The sequence below is a fragment of the Anabrus simplex genome, chromosome 8 (assembly GCF_040414725.1).
Source record: "Anabrus simplex isolate iqAnaSimp1 chromosome 8, ASM4041472v1, whole genome shotgun sequence".
Classification (NCBI taxonomy): Eukaryota; Metazoa; Arthropoda; class Insecta; order Orthoptera; family Tettigoniidae; genus Anabrus; species Anabrus simplex.
Genome location: NC_090272.1, coordinates 76,888,051 through 76,909,878, shown reverse-complemented (window position 1 = coordinate 76,909,878; position 21,828 = coordinate 76,888,051). Strand labels below are relative to the sequence as shown.

Genomic DNA, 21,828 nt, shown 5'->3' with positions numbered 1-21,828 from the left:
GACAGGCCCTTTTTCCTAATGCCAGTCACATTTTTAAATGGGTAAACTTGTTTATAATGCCTGCTGCCAGACAAAATCGGGTAGGAGAGATTTGGACAAAATTGCATGCTCCATTGCCTTCTGCTAGTCAAGCCGAGAAGGGAATTCTTCATTAAAATGGTAGGTCCTCGTTACTAATGCCAGTTACACAGGAGTTGGAGAAAGACCACATTCCTACTGCCAGTTAAAGTAGATATGGGGAGAATTGATTACAACAGGAGACGCCCTCCTGCTGACAGTCATTATCAATTTCTAAAGTATTGTCTGGCTCCATGGCTAAATGGTTAACATGCTAGCCTTTGGTTACAGGGGTCCCAGGTTTGATTCCCGGCAGGGTCGGGAATTTTAACCATAATTGGTTAATTTCGCTGGCACGGGGGCTGGGTGTATGTGTCTTCTTCATCATTATTTCATCCTCATCATGACGCGCAGGTCGCCTACGGGCTTCAAATCAAAAGACTTGCACCTGGCGAGCCGAACATGTCCTCGAACACTCCCGGCACTAAAAGCCATATGCCATTTCATTTCTAAAGTATTAATAAAAATGACAGCCACACCTTTCTAGATCGATACATATCGAATTCAATGAATATAGATCGATATACGATATACACTTACAATAGATAGAGCAGACATTCATTTACGGATTTACTGCTCCTAAGGGGTACATCATATCAACAAACGGTTTGCATCATCAGACGCCGCTTGTATTGTTCTACATGTTTGGTTCTAAAACATTTTCTCATATATCCCATATTTACGGGTTAGAATGAGTTAAAACGTTTGAATAGGGTGAAGTTTGGGTACATTTTGAACACTATACATTATTTTTTCACATACTTATGTGCAAGCTAGAATCATGAAATTTGGATCGCATTTGGCAATCGGTCTTCTCAATGTACGCGCCAAACCTGATGACTCTATCTCTCCTATAAGTGTATCAAACATTGAAATGTACATGTAAAACTCACCAAATTTACAAACAATCCAGAAATACAGCCAAATCTAATGAATAAGGGAGAGACATACGTCAAAAATTCATAGGACCAAAGTTGTAGATCACTCCAAATTGAATGGTGATTGAGCCATCCGTTCTGTGATATGGCTTACCGTTTAGCCAACAAATACCTCAAAAGGAATGTCTGCACAGTCATTAAAATTGCCTCCATATTTTGATATTTTTTGGGGGTAAAAAGTGAAAAATTTGCACATCTTGGAATTTTTCCATCGGTTACAGGCTAAAAGCTATAATTTTGCCAGATTTCAATTTTCGAGCTCGTCTGGCAGATTGTGCAGCCATCTTGATTTGGGGAGAAGGGGGATAAAAATTAGGAAATTCCTGAACATTTTTTAAGCCCAAGAAATTTCTGAGATTTCTGTAAGTGCCTCATTAATTCACGTCAATTTTCACTTGTATATAGATCGCTCCAGATCGACTTGCTTTTATATATTATATAGATAAACACACTAGACTACAGACAAAAATCAACAAGCAGAGAATAAGAAGAGTGATTCCAGAGGCAGAAAATTACATTCAGGAAGGATGAAACAGTACTGGGCTGACAAAAAGAAGAAAAACCTCCATAAACCCGACTAAGGTAGTCCTATGTTAGCTAAAAAAATGAAAATAAAAAATTCACCATATCAGTGAATAAACAAACATTAGTGAAATATTCTGAAAATTATCATTACATGAAATTTTAATACTTTGATGGTGTTGAATCAGAATACCTAAGTAAATTTAAGATCTTCAGTTTTTCTTCATTTTTATTTTTCTTAAATAAAGAAGCATTTGGTCATTCCTTCATTTGTGCACTGTGGGTTGCTCTCCTTTCCTCAGTCCACTTCACTCCCCCTCTAGGAGGCAATGTTTTAGCTGTCAGTGACTGGAGAGTGTCAGATGTTCTAATCAGCATTCTAAATTTATCCCTGTTGAATATATCCTTGGGTTCAACTAACGTTTGATCATTTAACGAAGAAAAACTTCAAGATCTTAAATTTTTTAAAAGTTATTCTCATTCAACATCGTCAGAATATTGAAATTTTATGTAATGTTATTTTCAGAATATTTCACTCTTTGTTTATTCATTGATATGGTGAACTAGGATATAATACTTCTTTATATTGTGAGCTAAACAAAAGATAGTGTTATATTGTTTTTTAATCTTTGATTTGACTTCGCTGATGAAGGGAATGCATATGTTCCTGAAACATGAATGAATTTTCAATCATTAAAAGTGATTGACAAGGTGGACCAAACATTAACTATTTTAAGTAGTTTCTTTAAGGGCCATTTTCTCCAAATCGAGTTAAACCTGGTATAAATTAAACCCGTTTAACTTTAGTACCTAGTTTAAAGTTGCGTCCAGTTTCTCCACCAATTTCTGACACTCGTTTAGTTTAAACGGGCGAGCTGTCGTTGGCGCTAACGTTGGCTGCACTGAAGGTATAGTCGAAGGCATGGTCGATTGGAATTGGCCAATCAGAGCCAAGTAATTCAATGACCGACATTTTTGTAATAATATCAGCTGTTTGTGGCGATTTAATGCTATCGTACGTAGTGAATAAAGAACAAATTCGGCGGGATATTAGCTTTACTGATAAATAAATTGTTTACATTTGTGCGAAGTGTTGTGTCATATAATTATACCTATTGCTGTCTACAATTTATTGGAACGCACTTTTATTTCTTATTTTTCTCTGTTGCTTTACCATAAACAAGTACCGTGGGCCTAATACGTGTCTTTTGATGTCTGTATTGTCTTACGGAACACACGGGAACGTTGAAATATTAAAATCCTGGTCTTTCAGCAATAGGCCTACGGTATTCCTTTCCTCAGAAAATCAACATTTATGTCAATTTCAAGTAAACAAATTCCAAGCATGCTCGGGATCTATCTCCTATCAAAATCCATCGCCCTCGGCCGGGATCAATCTCACAAACCTTGGCTCCAGCAGACAGACCACTGAGGATGTATTATTTGGAGATGTATTACTTGATTCCATATTCGTTTATAACATAACCAAGTTCGCGATATGTCGTACTGTATGCATAATACTCTTCTCCCTATAGCATTAATATTTCTATTGCTGGTATGCTGGCAATAGATACGATGAAACATTCTTAACTATAATCTATTCTATTACAAGTTTACTAGCAAGCATGAAATACTTTATTGTTTTTCTGATCCTATAAATATATAATCTAGCGATTAGAAATTGTATACCACCGCCTCTCCTACCGTGCCGGTCAACATTCTGATGGTAAAAATATTTCCGACAAATTAGATTCGAACCGCCTTGTCACGGATTCGGACGATGCTGACTTCACGCTTTAGCGACCACAGCTACCAGGTACCGCATGAAGAGCGGACGTATTACACGACTTATGTAGGAATATTTTTATGCTTCACATTACAGTATTCATACCACGAACAGTATTTTACAGTATATAATATTATAAGGAGACTGCAATTTAAGGTCTGTGGTCCCCGTTGTTAATGAAAGAAATGTCTGCTGCATCATATCTTAAAGCAATCAGAATCATTGCTTCTAGCGAAATAGCATTATTTCGTGCAGTTGACGTTTTAAATGAATCCTTCTTCGATACTAGACAATCCTTGCTGTTCGCTTATGAATTATAAATCCATCAAAGAACTCCGTTACATCCGATTTTCCAAGATTGTAAACTTTTGTTGGAACGCGGCTGCTTAACCTCTCTTGCACATCCAAATTATTTCCTATTTAACCAAAGACTTCAATAAATTCTCCCATTTTTCTAATGCTAATACTAGGTTATAATTTTAGTACGTTTTTCATTAAAGTGCTGCAGTACTGGTAGTACTAACCCTTCTATTAGGAAAATCACAGATACGTTAATAAAATGTCAAGAAAGTTGAATATAAACAGCAGTTTAAACCAACAATATAGAAGGTTTAACTCTGAGCCAGGTTTAAACTTGATACAAAGTTTAAACCAATATGGGGAAAATGAATGTTAGTTTAAACTCAGACTTAAACCAGATTAAAATAAACCTAGTTTAAACTCATTTGGGGAAAACGGCCCTAATACATTCAGACAAGCCAATACAGGATCAAATCAAATACCTGTTAGGGTTAAGTTTATCAACTGTTTCATAGTGTTGAAGTTTGAGCCGAAAGGAAAATTTGGACCTGTAAACGTTCTTACAGAGATGAAAAGCTCTTTCCAGTTTGGTACACCTGGCTTGCATGGCTAGATCCTGACTAACTTTCGAAGTTATCCATTCTCCAAGGTATTTGTAGGAGTTCTTTATTACTGTACCCCGTGGGATTGAGTTGGGTGCATCTCTAATGTTGGTGATGAACTCAGTTTTGTTAATGGAAATCCTCAATCCTACTTAGCTGCTATTTGACTGAGGGAGGAGAGTTGGTGTGTAGCTTCCTCCATACTTGATGCTAGAAGTGTGAGGTCATCTACATGGGCCAGGCAGTTGATGTTTAACTTGTCCTTGAAACCGATTCTCAACCCTGAGTTGTCTGATAAAGAGTTTTTATCCATTCACGAATGACTTTCTCCAGCATGCAGTTGAAGAGAATAGGGGATAAACAGTCTCCTTACCTAACACCTGTTCTGATGTCAAAGCTTTTTGGTAGTTCCCCTCTGAATTTTATCTTTGACTTGGTGTTTGTCAAGTAGCCCTTGCGAGATTCAGGGTCTTATTGTCTAGTCTCAATTCAGCAAGGGTCCGAAAGAGAGATTATCTATCTATAAAATCATAAGCTCTCTGGAAGTCAACAAAAATTGCCACAGATGGTGAAGATCTCGTATTCTTGTGAGAATAGTTTTAAGGTTGAAGTTCTGTCTGTACATGATCTTGATTTCCTGAATCTGGTTTGATACTCCAATGCAGGAATCCATTTGAGCTTCTAATCTTGGAAAAGATCTTGTAGGTCACCGAGAGAAGCGAGATTCCTCTGTAGTTGTTTAGGTTAGACTTGTCTCCCTTGTGCAGAGGGTGGATGATAGCCAAGGTCCAATCACTAGATAGTTTTTCTGTTATCCAGATAGATATAATCTCATGAATACATTGAATGGGATCTTCATGTGCATATTTCCACATTTCTGCAATGATACCATCTTCACTCACTGCTTTGTTGGACTTTAGCTCAGAAATGACTTTCTGGATCTCCTCCTTTGTTGGTGGGAGGAAATTTGAGCTAGGAACGTCCTTTATTTTAAAGAGTAGTTTCTCTTTGGGTTCCTCTGAATTGAGGAGGTTGTTGAATTATTCTGCTAGGGCAGATGTGCAAGCCTCATTGTTCATATTCGTCTTCCTGTCTGGTCCCTGGCAGTGAAGTGTAGGGGATGAGTACGGGGTTATTTGGGCCCTAAGGGTTTGGTAGAAGTCTCTCGTGTCGTTCCTTTGAAAGTCTTTTTCTGCCTGGTTGATAATATCCTTATCGTATTGCCTCTTAGCGTTTCTGATGATTCTGGTGGTGGATTTCCTGGTTGTTCAGAAGTTTGTGTAGTTAGCACTGCTCTTATTCCTGTTCCTCTTGAGTCATGCTTGCTTTCTCTCTGCAATTGCATTGAACATGCCGTGGTCCACCATGGATGTTTGTTTCTTCTGGTTGACTGGATGATTTTTGTGGCTGCATCTAATATTGCCTTCTGCAGTTCTGGCCAATCCTTTTTCTTCTTATTGTCAGCTAAGGTCTTGGTGAAGTCATAGTTATCTTTCAACACGGTCACATTGAATCTTGGAACTTTAGAATTTTTGCAACTGGGATCTCTCTGTCTTGGGAGAGGAATGAAATTAATTTTGAGCATAGAATCAATGTTTGCACTTCTTATGACGTCATTTAGCACTTCCTTTTTAATTCTTCTGCTAATGGCAACCTGGTCAAATCGGAACTCCCCTAAATTGGGGTTTGGACACCTCCATGTGTTCGCTGTCCTGGGCAGGCGTTTGGAAGCAATTGACTTAACCCTTTGCCATTCTCCATTTAAAGGCGGATGCCCGCCCATAATTACCATGTTTTCTCACAGAGTCCTTTAAATTCCAATAGACACAGCAGCATAAATACCACACTTTAAAAGAAAATAACTAGAAGGCATATGAATAAAGTTATAAATGTAATTTCTTTTGCATTTTGTTGCTAAATGATTATTGCATGTAAATGTGTACTCACCCTAATTTTGAATATCCACATTTCGCTACTGATGGTATTCCAAAAAGCACCCCGTCCTGCACAGTGGTAGATCGCACTGCTTACATTTGAATGTTGTTTGTTTGCCTCTCCCAAAATCTGCCCTATTTTTCATTTAAAGCACACACTTTGGCATGACCAGGTATCGTCACAAGAGAATGAAATAATTTAGAGGATGAACAGCCGATGGGTAAACTTCTTTTCCTGCCCATACGTTTGCGAGACATGAAGTTCCCGATCAGCTGTTGCACTAAGTTGCGCCGGAAGTTCAGCTGTCTGTTTCCATGAACTGTGAGAGCTGGTCGGTTACTCATATAATAAAGAATGAAGCTGTTCACAATGCACACATTGATCACAAAACGAAAAATAAATTTCCACCATTTTTTAGACAATCGCCCAACCCCGTAGTCTTCTCTTTTCTGATCACTGATGTCCATGCCACCCAGATGTTTTGTGTAATTTATGACAGCACGAGAACACACAGTTTCTATTTCTTCATTGCCTTTACTGGTTTTTTGTTTCACTGTACCATCATTCACAGAATCTGAATTTGTTGACTGCATAGGAACCTTTCGACACAACTCCGTGATTTAACGACATGGTGTGAACTTGAACAAGAATAATCTTTGACCTAAGACGATGTTTATAAAGTAGGTCTGTTTGGGAAATATAAACAGGAAATTCTGTAAACAAGGTCCTGACAGCTTGCTGAGCCAAGGGAATACAGTATGGTTTCACAAGACCCATCAGTATTTCTCTCAACACACTTCTAGTGAACGTGAGTGTGATGAGCGCTTTGGAGCGTTCAGCGCGGCAGTGCGGGTGATAATATTCAAGCACTCTGGAGCGTTAGGGACAGCAAAGAGTTAAGGGCTAGATTGTAGTTTCTGCATAGATCGCTCCGTCACTCTCCATTTCTGTTGGTTCTCTTGTGGGCTGGATATTCCCCAACTATGGTCTCGAATTTTTGCTCTTTCCCGATTTGGGTATTGAAGTCCCCCATTAGGATTGTTGTGTGGTGTTTCAGTATCCTGTCCATTGTCTCTTCTAGTTTTCCCCAGAATTTTTCAACCACTTTTCTATCTTTTTTATTATGGATTGGTGCATGGAGGTTTATAATTGTGTAAGCTTTGTTGAAAGTTCTGAAGCTAAGGTGGATGTTCTTTCATTTAGAGCTAAGGAGGAGATGGAGTTGATCATTTTGTTGTTGACTATGAAACCTGTGCCAAGATGTGACACATTTTTCATCACACTCTGACCTCGTTTTCCCTTGTAGATCCAATAGTCCTGTGATTCCATCGCTACATCATCTATAAACCTAGTCTCTTGCATTGCTGTTATCTGAATATTATATTTCGTTAGGACATCTAATGTATATATTAGTTTCCCTGTCTTAAGGAGAGAATTGATATTGATCGTTGCCATGTAGTTAGTTTGTTTCTTCTTCTTCTTACACGAAGGTGCAGGTTCCCTAGAACCCTAAGGCCTGCAACCGTCCTGAATTGGTTACTGTCTGGGGTAGTTCTCCTGTTTAGTGTTTGCTCCATGTATCCATATTTACATGAAAGTTTTGTGTGGTTACCCAAAGGTAACGACTTGTTAACTATCAATGTTGAGAGCCTTGAAGCCCCCAGCACTGATTTGTTCACTGACCTGATTTCCCGCTGGGGTTGGTTACCCAACCTGCCATTAGGTTTGCTCAGCTTAGCAGGATCACCTCATGTAGGTTATGTGCTGGAGTTGGAGTGATAGAAGCTAGTTGGATTCTCTTGCTGAATCCAATATATTAATGTTGCAGATGATTAGCAACAACACATTTCACTTCCATTTGCCTAGAGCCACAAAGGCTCCTCCCAGGTTGATTCCAGGGACTGGTTGTATATCTTCGTTATTAAACCTTGCAAGTCAATTTCAAGGAGAAAAGTTCTGTGCTGAATGCAGTTGTCAGAGAATGAGCAGGGCATCCTTCTCCAACCAACACCTTATTAAGCATCCTCCTGAGGTTAGCAAACACATTATTACCATCACCTCTCTTAATACCACTGAAATTTGTGTTACAATTGTCACCACCAAAGTCACTTATTTATTCTTAATTTTAAACTTGTTAAAGGTCTCAGTGATATAAGTTGAAATAGTTTCTGGAGTTTCATTTGGCCTACTTTCAATATTAAGAAGCTTAATTTGCAGTCATCCATTCTTGTGGTCAAAGTAATGAACTACAGTGGGGTACATTTTAATATCCGCGTGATTGCTGGCATCTGTTGAGAGATTCATCTCTTAATTGAAAATCTTTTTTCAATACGGACCAATTATGAAGTTTTTAACATTAAATAATGATATGAATAAGTCGGGGAAAATGTTCCTCGGTAGTCCAGGGGTACAATCCATAGATTTATGACTGCTGTGGTGTGACTCAGTATGATAAGCAAAAGTGCCTACAGCAACACTTACTTTATTTTCCAGTTCAGTATTGGGTTTTATTAAAAAAATTAGTCAGTTGACTTTTTGAACTTGCACCCCTAACACACTTCATATGTTCTGTCTTCAAGAGGAGCTCCAGGTCGCTGGCACCATCATTTGCGATTGAAACGTAGGTCCCCGGGCATCAAGTTATAGATTCTGCTTCCCATTGTATTCTTCTAGAATGAAAACACCAATATTTTGCTCAGAATTTATCTGTAAATGTACATTTTCTCTTCACCCATGATGAGAAATAATCTTAAACAAAAACAAAAGATGAAAATCTGAACTTGTAAAATAAAACGTTTTTATGCTGTAAATTTTGAAAATCAAGAACCTGTTGTTTCAGCTTGCCTAATAAGGTGTTTTATTTGGTAAGTAATATGTAATTTAATGAAGATGCAGCTGGTTCTCTTTCTGTTGAGTCTATGCATGTATCGCACAAACATAAACTGTTAAGTGAAAACCGGAAGGAAGGAAAACTATCACAGCTATCTCTAAGCTTGCTAAAAAGATCAAAAATATTGATGTTAACCAATTTAAATCAATATTTTCAGTTTTACTAGCATAACAGATCAATTTTAAGCGAATAACAAATGGTGTAATTCAATAATCGATTAAAAAAATATATAACCTGACAATGTATGTATGTTTTGTCATCAGCCCGAAGGCTGGTTGGATCCTCAACAGCTCCGCCATCAGCTGTCATAGATGGCCTAGGCATCACTGGAGAGGCGTACTAGGGATATGAGGAGTGAGGTAGTTTCCCGTTTCTTTCCTCACTGAGCCAGAAGTTGCTATTACACATCAGTCTGCCAAGCCCACTGAAATGCATGCACCAATCGACCCTATGAGTAATAGTTTCACACCATTCATAGCAGGGACTGGCTGCATAAGGAATGGCATTACTAGCATCGCTCATACCTCAGTCACTTTCATATTGTCAAAGCCAAGTATACGACAGAGACAGATCAATGAAAGTAACAAAATTGCTCTAGCCTATACCAGAAGACATAGTGCACTGTAAACACTAGGTCTTGGCAGCAAAGGCACAACCTGACAATATGAGATGAAAACAAACATCAAAAGATCCTACTTCTCAAAAATAAGAAATGCTGACATCAGCAGAAATCGAAAAAATATACGTGAACACTACATTAAACCACCACCACCACCATCATCTTTCTCATATTAATAATGAAATCCACCTTTCAGATGCTTGTTATGTGATGTATTGATATTGCTACGTTCTTTCTTTAGTAGTTCAAACTTATTTTACTGCTTAATATTTAACAGTATTTTCACTAATCTGTTGATGTATTTAATTATGTTAGTTGCACTGTTAACTGAGCAGAATATTGTAGTTTTCTAAAATATATGCTAATTAAGAAATCATTTTTATTTCCATTTCAGAACGGCGATATTGTTGATGCTCATATTTCATACATCACGGACTCTGGGGACCTCTATGTTCAGATTGATTCAGATAGTTTCAACTACCTTGAAACACTCATAAACCAGGTTACAGCGACTGCCTTTTCAACAGAAAATTTAAAGCTTGCCCGCAATCATCGAAATGCTACAAATAAATTGTACCTGGCAAAATACTCTGTCGATGATAGGTATTATCGGGCAAAAATCATTGAAGTTTTTCCATCAGATGAGGTAAGAAAGCTGCACAGTAGTGACTTAAATATTGTAAAAACATGACTTGTGAGTGTAAAATAATTTTTTTTAAAATTTCAGGTTAAAGTGTTTTTTGTTGACTATGGAAATACAGAAACTATTCCTTCATCTGATCTATTACTGCTGGAAGTGTTGTCAGAGACTTTGGAGTATTTTCCTCATCAGGTAATTTGCTCATATTATTTATGATTGCATTATAGTGTCAAAAGCCAGCAGACATAACTGAAAACTTTGCAGTACAGTGAAGTTTAAAGTGGGGGGGAGTTTGTCGTCTCTTATTTACATTACTATTATGAAGAGATCCAGATAAAAGTATGCTAAACTATTGCTAACACTCATTGTTTTATGATACATGTCCCCTGGAATAGCAAGAAATGAATCAAAAAATGCTGTTTTCAGCATGTTGATATTTTGTGGTTTCCCACCGTAAATCTTCCTCAAGTAACCCTACATGCTGTAAGATTGGGTGATCAGACTACTATCTTGGTTGGTCACCTCTCACCTATTCCACATGCAACAATTTCTTTTTAATTTTTGAAAACTTTTTACAAATGTCTAAACTGTTGCCTAGTTCTTTTTCATGTCCTAGGTTATTGTGCATCTAAAACTCCTGTATTTCCCCCCTCTTTTTTTGTTCACTGTTATTAAAGTAGGGTGGGGTCCAATATGTGATAGCCACCCATTTTTTACAGTGAATGCATGACTTCTATAGTTCATACCACGTTAAGAAAACTGTATTTCTCTTACAACAACAGGGTTGCCATATCGAATGGCTCTGCTCAACATCATCACGGTAAAACGGCAGCACATAAATTTGTGAAATTCAGTATTTAAGTTCAAGATGAAAAACAGAAGAAACTAAGCTGCAAATTATTTCTATGAACAAAAGGATACGGGTGGTTTACAGGGACTATTTTTGGTTCCTACAGAATCATAGGTAAACTACGGCAGATAAAATACCTCAGCATTGAAGTGTAAGGCAAATTGGGGTAGTATATAGAAAAAAAAATTTATGGGCTCGAGGGGTGAGGGATGCATTTAATTGGATTTAATAAATTTCCCCAAGCAACGTGGGTACTACTGTGCTGTCATATCGCTCACTGAAACAAGAACAGCTAAATAAAACCAAGCACAAATGAAACTCGCGGCAATTTTTATCAGTACAAGTTATGCCATGATGTATCGCTGGACACCGAAACACCAAAATCTTCAGTAACAACTTCTGTACAGTAGGAAAATAATAGAAAAAACACAAATACTAAGCAATATACAACCAACTCTCACTCAGCACAAGACAAGTACACACTGATTTAAAGCCTAAAAACACACACGCAACAAACAAATAAATAAATACTGTAGATGGGTTCACTACAGAAGTGAGCTGCCGGCAGTTCACAGAGTGAGGGACTACACGATTCTTGTACAGAGCAACACAGAAGGAAAATGAAGGAAGGCAACAAAGCGATGGCTGTTCCTGCCATTGTGCTTCCTCCCTACGAATATATTTATGAAAAAAAAAGAAAATGTTATGTAGTTATTTCAATAACTCATGAGCAAAAATGCCTCATCCTTTTTATCTGCCTTTCATAATACATTACAAAGTACAGTATACTATCCTTTAATCATGAGGAATTATGAGTCTCTCAGAAAGGGTGTGTCCATAAGAGCAATGCTGTTTTCTTAACGTGGAATGAGCTATAGCTATAAAGACCTATAAATTGTACATTTGTGTATTCTACACTAGATATTCTTTAACATATTTGTGATTGTATCCTGAGTCTTATGGCTACCTTCGTTGGAAGTCAGTATTTCCAAATGTAAAAAAAATAAATAATGAAAACAATAACTGGTGAGCGCACAACTTTTAGGCCTACGTATACTGTAAACATAATCAGTTTTATTTACTCTTATATCGCGACATTCATTTAATCTCATTAACTCCTCTGATGAGGTTGACATGCAGTCATAAAAACTCACTACAAAGTTTCATCTCACTTCATACCCGACCCTGTAGAGAAATGGGACAAGGTTTGGGTATACAGTTTTATTTATCATATTATGCAATATTAATACAAAAGAATGAGAAATAACTTAATGCCAGTCATTTGTCTCGGTAAGTTGAACAGTAGGCCTATCACCCAGTAAACCTAATAAATGCTTTCATTTGAATTATCATCTGTACCGCCAACTTCCCTGCTACCGATGTTATCATCTTCCAAAATGACTTCATTTACTGCCAATGAGAGCATTTGAGATCCCGAACTGTTTGAAACGTTTTACAGTAGTTTTTTCTCCGATCATAATCCAAACAGTGTGAATGTATTCACAGATGTTTCCTAGAGATGGTCTTGGTATTTTCTCAGTTGGTGTATGGGTGGCAGAAGCCACCCTTTCAGAATATAGTCGTGCTGTAGAAAGCATGTCAACCCAACAGCTGATCGCTTGGGATGGTTTTAGCAAATGTTAGGAGTTGTATTTCCGAATGTAATACAGTAGAAATCCATTATAGCGAGAATTCATAACAGCGAAAAATTTACTTGCTATAGTGGATTGTCATTATATCCGATTTTTGCTAAAAGTTGGGGAAAAACCCACACACATTAAAATAGGTCTGGAACGAAATCTGTTGGTTCAGAATTTGTGTTTTTGCAGATTTCCATACTGCAGTTTTTATTTTTCTAATTCCGAGACAGCGTGAAGGCGTATGTTCAATTTCATTCTAAAAAATTCTAGTAGTATCACTCCAGTGGCTTCTGTGGTGAATGTTTCAGTTTTCTTACTCAAACAGAGTCATCTAACCTAACTTAACCTTATACGTATCATGAAAACATATTTCAAGCACCAGTAGAGTAATGTCCTGATTCACGTCATATTAAATCTATTTAAACGTACCTCACTTACCACGTCAGAAATTTTCATTATTACCGCTCAGTATGATCACATTTTTCCCAGCTCTAAAATTGTTCTTTGTCATCCCGTGTGAAAGGAGCGTTAGTTTCAAGACAGGTTAGAGCCCTCGCCACAGGAGCCAGGCTGGGGGAAGTTACGCGAACACTGAAAATGGCCTTGAATTCTAGAAATTTAGAAAGTAAATTAAAGCTTCAGGAAGCAAGCCATTAGCCTCAGGAAAATTTAGTTTTGCTTTCCGGTTTTCATTGATATTGTTGAATAACCCAGTAAGCCTGTTTGTGTTTGTATTTCGTATTTCTTTCTGAAGTTAGAAATTTATTCTGGTGCTGAGTGACACAGTGAAGAGTAGCGAATATTTGTCGCTTGATAGACTACGCAACGATTAGGTACATAATCGTGCGAAGTTGACTAGTGTGGTGCATATTTGTCTTGTGGCAGCCCTGTTAAAGATACTGAAAAAGTTGTGAAATTGCTTACAAATGAAGACAAAATCCAGGAAGTGGACAGGCATCCACATCTTTCAACTGTGGCGCATATATTGAAACTCACACAGTTGAGTTTCGACTCGAGTCGGAGTGTTGTCGCATTCAAGATGACGGTCAAAGTCATTTCTCTTGCATATGGCCGAAATTAACCTCCAAATTCATGGTCAAAGAGTGTGACCAGAAAACAATGTTTAACCCATTGGTCCGAAATATAGGACTTCAGCTGACATTTGTTTTAGAAAGTGTGTGATATGCAATAATGCACTGATACTTTTCTGGGGCCCCATTGCAAACATTTTTATTTGTGTTGTCAGACGTTTTACACACTTTTTTTTTTGTACTAGCTGTTTTACGTAGCACCGACACAGATAAGTCTTCTGATGACAATGGGACAGGAAGGTGCTAGGAGTGGGAAGGAAGCGGCCTTGGCCTTAAGTAAGATACAGCCCCACCATTTGCCTGGTTTGAAAATGGGGAAACCACGGAAAACCATCTTCAGGGCTGCCGACAGTGGGGTTTGAACCCACTATCTCCCGAATACTGGATACTAGCCGCACTTAAGCGACTGCATCGAGCTCGGTTACACACCTTTTAATACACTATTTTTATTTAATAAGCCCCAGTGGAAAAGGTTTTCATATTTGTTTTCTAGTCTTTTTCATGCCTTTTAATACTCTCATCGGATCTTTAGAAATGATAGATAGCCTCTATCTTTCATTGTACCCGTGCATATATGATGTAAAATGCACACATGTCGGGGGGGGAGGAACATATCAAGTGTTTACATATTCGTGTTGGATAGTTTTTATTCGTGTATTCAGTAGTACGTTTTCTTGCTTAACACATTATCTTTTGTTGTCCCTAGCAGAAATGCCTAACAAGGTTTTACTGAATAAACTAACCTCCAAAATCAGTCATCCACTCTGTGCCGTATTTTGAGGTGTATCACATTCTTGCTTAATTTCAGCTTTAAAAATTAAGTGATTGTTTACTTCGGCCTTTATTTCTAATGAGCTAACTACTGCCGTCGGCCACATTATTTTCGCATTCAATACTGAAACATGTTCTCATTCATTTTGAAGTGTGCTAATATAACACCAGTCGACGAGTATTGCTAATAGACTCTGATGTTGCCTTCAAGTTCAAATGTTGGTTCACGTAGCGAAAAATCTATACTGAAGATGATCGATCACATTCAATATAATCGCTGGAGTGCATAAATATTGATAATGGGAAAAATTATGCATGCCTAATCGCTCCTAATAACGAATTAATCAGTGATAGGGTTCTCGCTGTAACCAAAGGATAATACACAGTTTAATATAGGAATTTTCAAGGGACAGAAAAAAGCTGTACATACTGACTGAAAGTATTATTTGGATAATTGTGGCTGTTGAAACCTAGACCTTTATTTTTAAGTACAGTAGAAGTCCGATAGTCCGGCACGTTTGGGACCGGCCCGGTGCCGGATTACCGAAAATGCCGGACTATCGGACGGTACCTCTTACTAGGATATACGTTAAGGGGTACAGCGAAAACAGCTGGTTTTTTTATGTTGTAAATGGTGGACGAGCCAATTTTAAATTCATTCAACAAAATATTTCTATTCTCACCTTCCTCCAGGCGTTTGATGATTTCCAGTTTCTGGTTGATGGTCAGAGTTACATACTTATGTTTCTCTCCTGATTTGGAACTTCAAGAAGGTTTCGGTTTCGAGTATATTGTCACTGCTTAAATACCAAGGAAACTTCCAACAGGGCACTTTGATATGCATGTTCACTAAACTACTGCACTACTGTAATACGGATCCTAGATCGCAAGAAAAAATACTGCAGCTAAAAGTGCTCGCAATCAAAACAATGTACTGAACCTATGTGTTGTTACAGCCAACAATGCAGATTGTGTCTAACAATAGTAGACGCATAGTGGACACTTCCATGTGATTTCGAACCGCGCCGTACGCTTTAACCGTCACAAACTTAAAAAAATTAACATAAAAAATCCTGGAATGGTGCCGGACCATCGGGCGTTCCGGACTGCTGGATGCCGGACTAATGGAATTCTACTGTATATTTCATGCTTGTTCTCTACATTTATCACAACAGCTGTCATTGAGATAGAGATAGTATACCTAACCTGAACAATGTGCTCTCTCTAAGTGCTCGGATAGTGCCGGAGGTTTCACGACTAAAAAATAAATGTAAATAACGGGAAAGCTTGCCATTATTTATTAATGTTTAAAGGTGATCTCGCCTGCTATTAACTTTTTTTTTTTTTGCTATGGGCTTTACGTCGCACCGACACAGATAGGTCTTATGGCGACGAGCTATATTAACTTAGCTTAGCTTCAGCTAATGAAGGTTTTGCAGACTGAAACATGTTCTAATATATTTATTTGTATCTTACCAAGTATTGAATGGTAATACGTTTTATTATTTTATGTTTAATTCCGTATGTTGTCTCCATGTTTTTATTAACGCATAGTATGAGTGGTTATGTATGTTGTTGAGTAAAACAGTCGTTATGATTGGATTGCTTTTATCACTTAAATCTACTTCTCCAAAAATTCCTATATTGGCCTGACTTACAAGATATTAAAAGGATCACAGTGTTAATGATCTAGCCTGCTATATTAGTTATTAAGCTTAGCTTAGCTTCAGCTAATGAAGGTTTTGCAGACTGAAACGTGTTCTAATATGTGTACAGTGAAACCTCGTTAGTGTGTTCCTCATTAACATGTTTTCCTGCTTGTATAAAAATACCTTGCTTATCGTGTCACGAATTTTCGTTTTTACCACTTACTATGATCACATTTTTTTCTAGCCCTGAAAATGTTATTTGTCATGCATTGTGAAAGGAAGGTAATTTCCAACTCGCGTAAGGAAGAGCCCTCGCTACAGTTGCGTGGTAATAGGAAAAGGCCTTGAATTCGTGAACATCACAGGATAAGTTGCACCTTCGGGAAGCAAGTCGTTAGCCCCAGGAATGTTCAGTTTTGCTTGCCGATTAGCAGCGAGATTGCTGAATAACACAGTGAGCCTGTATGTGCTTGTATTTCGCGTTCCATTCAGAAATTAGAAATTGATTTTGTGTTGAGTGGTTCGGTGAAGGGTAGCGTATATTTGTCGTCTGATAGCTTTCATCTGGATTAGGAACATAATTCTCTGAAGTTGACTAGCTTGTGCATCTTTGTCTTATGACAGCCTAGTTTTGGATTCGGAAAAGAGTCATGAAATTTCTTGCTAATGAAGACAAATTTTAAATCTATCTGAAAGTGGACTGACACCTGCATCTTTAAACGTGCAGAGGTAGTGCGAAACTCACATCTTTGAGTTTTGACTCGATCATTAGAGTTGGTCGAAGCGACGTTTTGCTAGCTTCAAAATGGCGGCCCAAGTCGCAGATCACACATGGTCGAGTGTAACCTCGTATTCATTCCCTAAGAGTGTGACCAGAAAATAATATGTAATAACCCACTGGTCTGAAATAAAAGGCTTCTACTACCATTTGTTTTAGAAAGAGTGTGATCTGCAATAATACATGATATTTTCCTGGCCACCTCTGCAAATGTTTTCATATTTTTGTTGTCTGGTGTTTTTCACACCTTTCATTGCACTGTTATTTTATAGTCCCCAGCAGAAAAGGTTTTTCATTATTGTTAACTTGTGTGTTTCACACCTTTTAATATTCTCCTCTCATCCTTGAAAATGGTAGATATAAGTTTTCACTGTACTTGCAGATACATAACGTAAAATGCCATCGTAAATCTATTAAAGAAACTATTTAAAGTAGTTTATGTTGAGTCTACCTTGTCAATACACTTTAAATGATTGAGAATTATTTATTCATACGTGTTTCAGGATCAATATGCATTCCCTGATGAAGGGAAGTAACACGTTTTCTCATTTGACAATTTCCTTTTCCTTGTCCCCTACAGAAACGTCTTAAGGGGGTTTTACTGTATTTATATCTTACTAATTATTGAATGGTGGATGTACACTGAGTGTCCAAAAGTCACTGGAAGGGAGGTCCCATTAGAAAATGTGCTGTGTGTGACCCCTGAGCGTTGCGGCTAGCTGCGGCCTAGCTGAGCTGTCTATCACAGACACCAGTGTCGTGAAGATGGCAACACGTTGCGAGTTAACTGACTTTGAACGTGGGATGATAATCGGCGCATGGCGCATGGGTCATAGCATTGCAGATATTACACGTGAATTCGTCTTCCCAAGGTCTACAGTATCGAGGGTTGATCTTCAATATCGCAGAGAGAACATTACCACCCACATAAACCGCTTTACGGTGAAACCACAGGTGTTTAATGAACGGACATCATGCCACCTCCGCAGAACCATACTGGGCGCTCGACAGGCTACTGTGAGTTAGATCACTGCCCAGTTGAACGTTGGGAATCGGGGACCCATTTCTACCAGGACTGTGACGAGGGAACGGCACCGCATAGGCTTCACCAGCTGATGGCAAACTTGTGTCCCTTTGCTGACACCTTGGCACGGAGCTCAACGACGGGCATGGGCCCGTGAACTTCGGCAATGGACCATTGAACAGTAGTGGTGTGTGGTATAGTCCGATGAAATCCGGTTCCAGTTGTATCGAGCTGATGGGTGCATGGGAGTGTGGCATATGCCTCATGAAGCAATAGATCCTGCATGTCAGTAAGGTTGTGTCCAGGCAGGAGGTGGCTCAATTCTGGTATGGGCAGCTTTCTCATGGTTGCAATTAGGTGCCATTGTCTGGCTGCAGGGAATGCTGATAGGTGCACATTATGTGGACATTGTTTTAGTCAATCTATATCCCTTTCTGGCCCTAGAGTACCCTGGTGGAGATGCCATGTTTCAACAGGACAGTATGCCATGTCACCACTCTGTGGTGGCACGCAGGTGTTTGGAGGAGCACTCCAGTGAATTTACAGCCATGAATTGGCCCTCCAAGTTCCCCGATCTTAATCCAATCGAGCATTCATGGGATGCTGTCGATGCTGGTGTACACTCCATGAACCCTGCACCAGCTACACAAGACCAGTTGTGGGTATCAGTGCAAGATATGTAGGTCCAGATCCCTCTAGAACGATTCCACCATCTTGTATAGTCGATGCCTTACCGTATTGCTGCCATTTTGAGGGCTTGCGGAAGAGCAACTCGTTATTAACATCATATTCAGAGTCTTCCCATGACTTTTGGCCACTCAGTGTATAAAACATTCCAATTAAAGGAATAATTATTTTATTAGTTAAAGTCAATATGGAACAAACATGATATTCATCAATTGCTATATTAACCCATTGCCATATAACATCATCTGAGACGTGGTCAGCCACAGAGACCGACGAGCTGGACCGCGTCTCAGAAATGTACTGAACTTTGTCACGTATTAGTGTCAGTAGTTTGGCATGACACAAATATGTGGCATTATTAGTATTCCATGAAATTCTTTTGGAAAGAGACAATATCGATACTGTGCTTATGTTACCTAATTCATTGAAGATTAGGTGGAATGTCTTCCGCTACTGGAGTTCCTTTAAAGATAAAATTTTCATTGTTCCGTATTGAAAGATTTAACGTTAAAATTGAATAATTGAAAAAGAGGTTCAACCTATTCAATACATAAGAGAAAGAAATGTGGTGATTACATTCTTATGTAATAGTAATTAGAATTGGGACCAGTTTCGACCATAGTCCAGGTCATCGTCAGCCGATCAAAACATAAAAAACATGAAAAACAATGCATATGAAAAAGATTAAGTGAACTCTGGATCGGTATAAGAGGCAATATAAAATGATGATGGGGGTAGAAACTATGAGTCACTTAAAAGAAAACAGTGCGTAATTTTATGAATGGTGGTACGGCACACGCAATGATAGGTAAAGTCTCACAATGTTTATGAACAGTGGAGAACGGTCAAATGGGTCAGTTTTTACACACCGTCAGGCACAAAGTCACAACACTATCGAACAACATATGAAGATCTGTCAATATGTTGAAGTCGAAGACTAATAGATTTATAGAAGCAAACTGCCAGTTCCCGGTGATCAGCGCGGCACACTCAAGGTCATGCGCTGTAGTCTCGAATGCCAAAGTAGAATGGAGAATATCCTGAAGATCCAGTATTTGCCTCGGTTGCGGGAAATTAAGTACGTATATATATATATTCAGCAGTTACATGCTCATTACTCATTCAATTATACTGAATTGCGTTGTATGTACCTATATATACGTACTTAATTTCCCGCAACCAAGGCAAATACTGGATCTTCAGGATATTCTCCATTCTACTTTGGCGTTCGAGACTACAGCGCATGACCTTGAGTGTGCCGCGCTGATCACTGGGAACTGGCAGTTTGCTTCTATAAATTTATTCGTCTTCGACTTCAACATATTGATAGATCTTCATATGTTGTTCGATAGTGTTGTGACTTTGTGCCTGACGGTGTGTAAAAACTGACCCATTTGACCGTTCTCCGCTGTTCATAAACATTGTGAGACTTTACCTATCATTACGTGTGCCATACTACCATTCATAAAATTACGCACTGTTTTCTTTTAAATGACTCACAGTTTCTACCCCCATCATCATTTTATATTGCCTCTTATACCGATCTAAGTTCACTTAATCTTTTTCATATGCATTGTTTTTCATGTTTTTTATGTTTTGATCGGCTAACGATGACCTGGACTATGGTCAAAACCGGTCCCAATTCTAATTACTATTAAATAAGAATGGAATCACTACATTTCTTTCTCTTAAGTATTGAATAGGTTGAACCTCTTTTTCAATTATTCAATTTTAACTGGAGTTCCTTGTCAAAATTGGCTGCGTACAACCATTTGAGTATAAACAAAAACTTGATGATGACAAAAAAAACTAACCGCATGGCACTAGCCCTGAGGGGCCTTGGGCTACCAAGCGACCGCTGCTCAGCCCGAAGGCCTGCAGATTACGAGGAGTCGTGTGGTCAGCACGATGAATCCTCTTGGGTGTTATTCTTGGCTTTCTAGACCGGGGCCGCTATCTCACCGTCAGGTAGCTCCTCAATTCTAATCACATAGGCCGAGTGGACCTCGAACCAGCCCTCAGATCCAGTAAAAATCCCTGACCTGGCCGGGAATCGAACCCGGGGCCTCCGGGTAAGAGGCATGCACACTACCCCTACACCACGGGGCTGGCTGATGACAATAAATGGTTTGACACAACTAATGATGAAATGAAGTCTTACTTTGCGCTATGCATTATTATGGCTCAAGTAAAAAAAAAAAAAAAAAAAAAAAAAAACCTGAGTGATAATGAACTGGTCAAAGAGGAGTATTGCTAAGCTTAGTGGCCCAGACTGTTGAGGCGCTGGCCTTCTGACCCTAACTTGGCAGGTTCGATCCTGGCTTAGTCAGGTGGTATTCGGAGGTGCCTCATGTTGGTAGATTTACTGGCACGTAAAAACTCTCGTAGGACTAAATTCCGGGACCTCAGCGTCTCTAAAAACCGTAAAACTAGTTAGTGGGATGTAAAGCAAATGACATAATAATAATAATAATAATAATAATAATAATTATTATTATTATTATTATTATTAAGAGGAGTATTGTTGAAACTCCGCTATTCAGTAAAACTATGCTGTTTGTACACTTCGTACTTATTTCAGGATTTCTGCATGTTTGTGATAATGAAACTGCAGACACGAGAGATAAGCTAAGAAAAGTAAGAAGTGTTGTGGAATACCTGAATAACCGATTTCAGTACATTATACTATGTTACTTATCATACAGTCAGGTAGCAGATAGAGACCCTCTTCGGAGGCAGCACTACCCAGGGAGTGGCGCTCCTGTCTCTGTGGGTCCCAGAACACACTGACTCGGTGTGTAACTTGTGATATGGGTCGCAGCTCAGGGTTACAAGTGAAGACCTCAGCGGCATCTATGGTGAAGAAGGTGGACTTCGGTTTGGTGGAGATGGCAGAAGGGGCAAACCCATGGCGTTTGTACTCCAGAGGAGTGGCTACGAAAGGCATCTGTCTCCATGTTGGGGGCGGCCTACGCTCAGGGTTACAAGT

General features: G+C 38.7%; 1 protein-coding gene across 6 annotated transcripts in view; it reads left to right on the top strand.

Annotated features, from left to right (window-relative positions):
• Nucleotides 1–21,828, top strand: part of LOC136878800 (tudor domain-containing protein 7) — a 299,722-nt gene that overhangs the window by 212,300 nt on the left and 65,594 nt on the right. For all 6 annotated transcript variants that reach the window (XM_067152283.2, XM_068229004.1, XM_067152285.2 and 3 more), the window contains 2 exons: nucleotides 10,104–10,355; nucleotides 10,437–10,541. In XM_067152283.2, coding sequence (XP_067008384.2) covers nucleotides 10,104–10,355; nucleotides 10,437–10,541 — 357 coding nt within the window. The remainder of the gene's footprint in view (nucleotides 1–10,103; nucleotides 10,356–10,436; nucleotides 10,542–21,828) is intronic.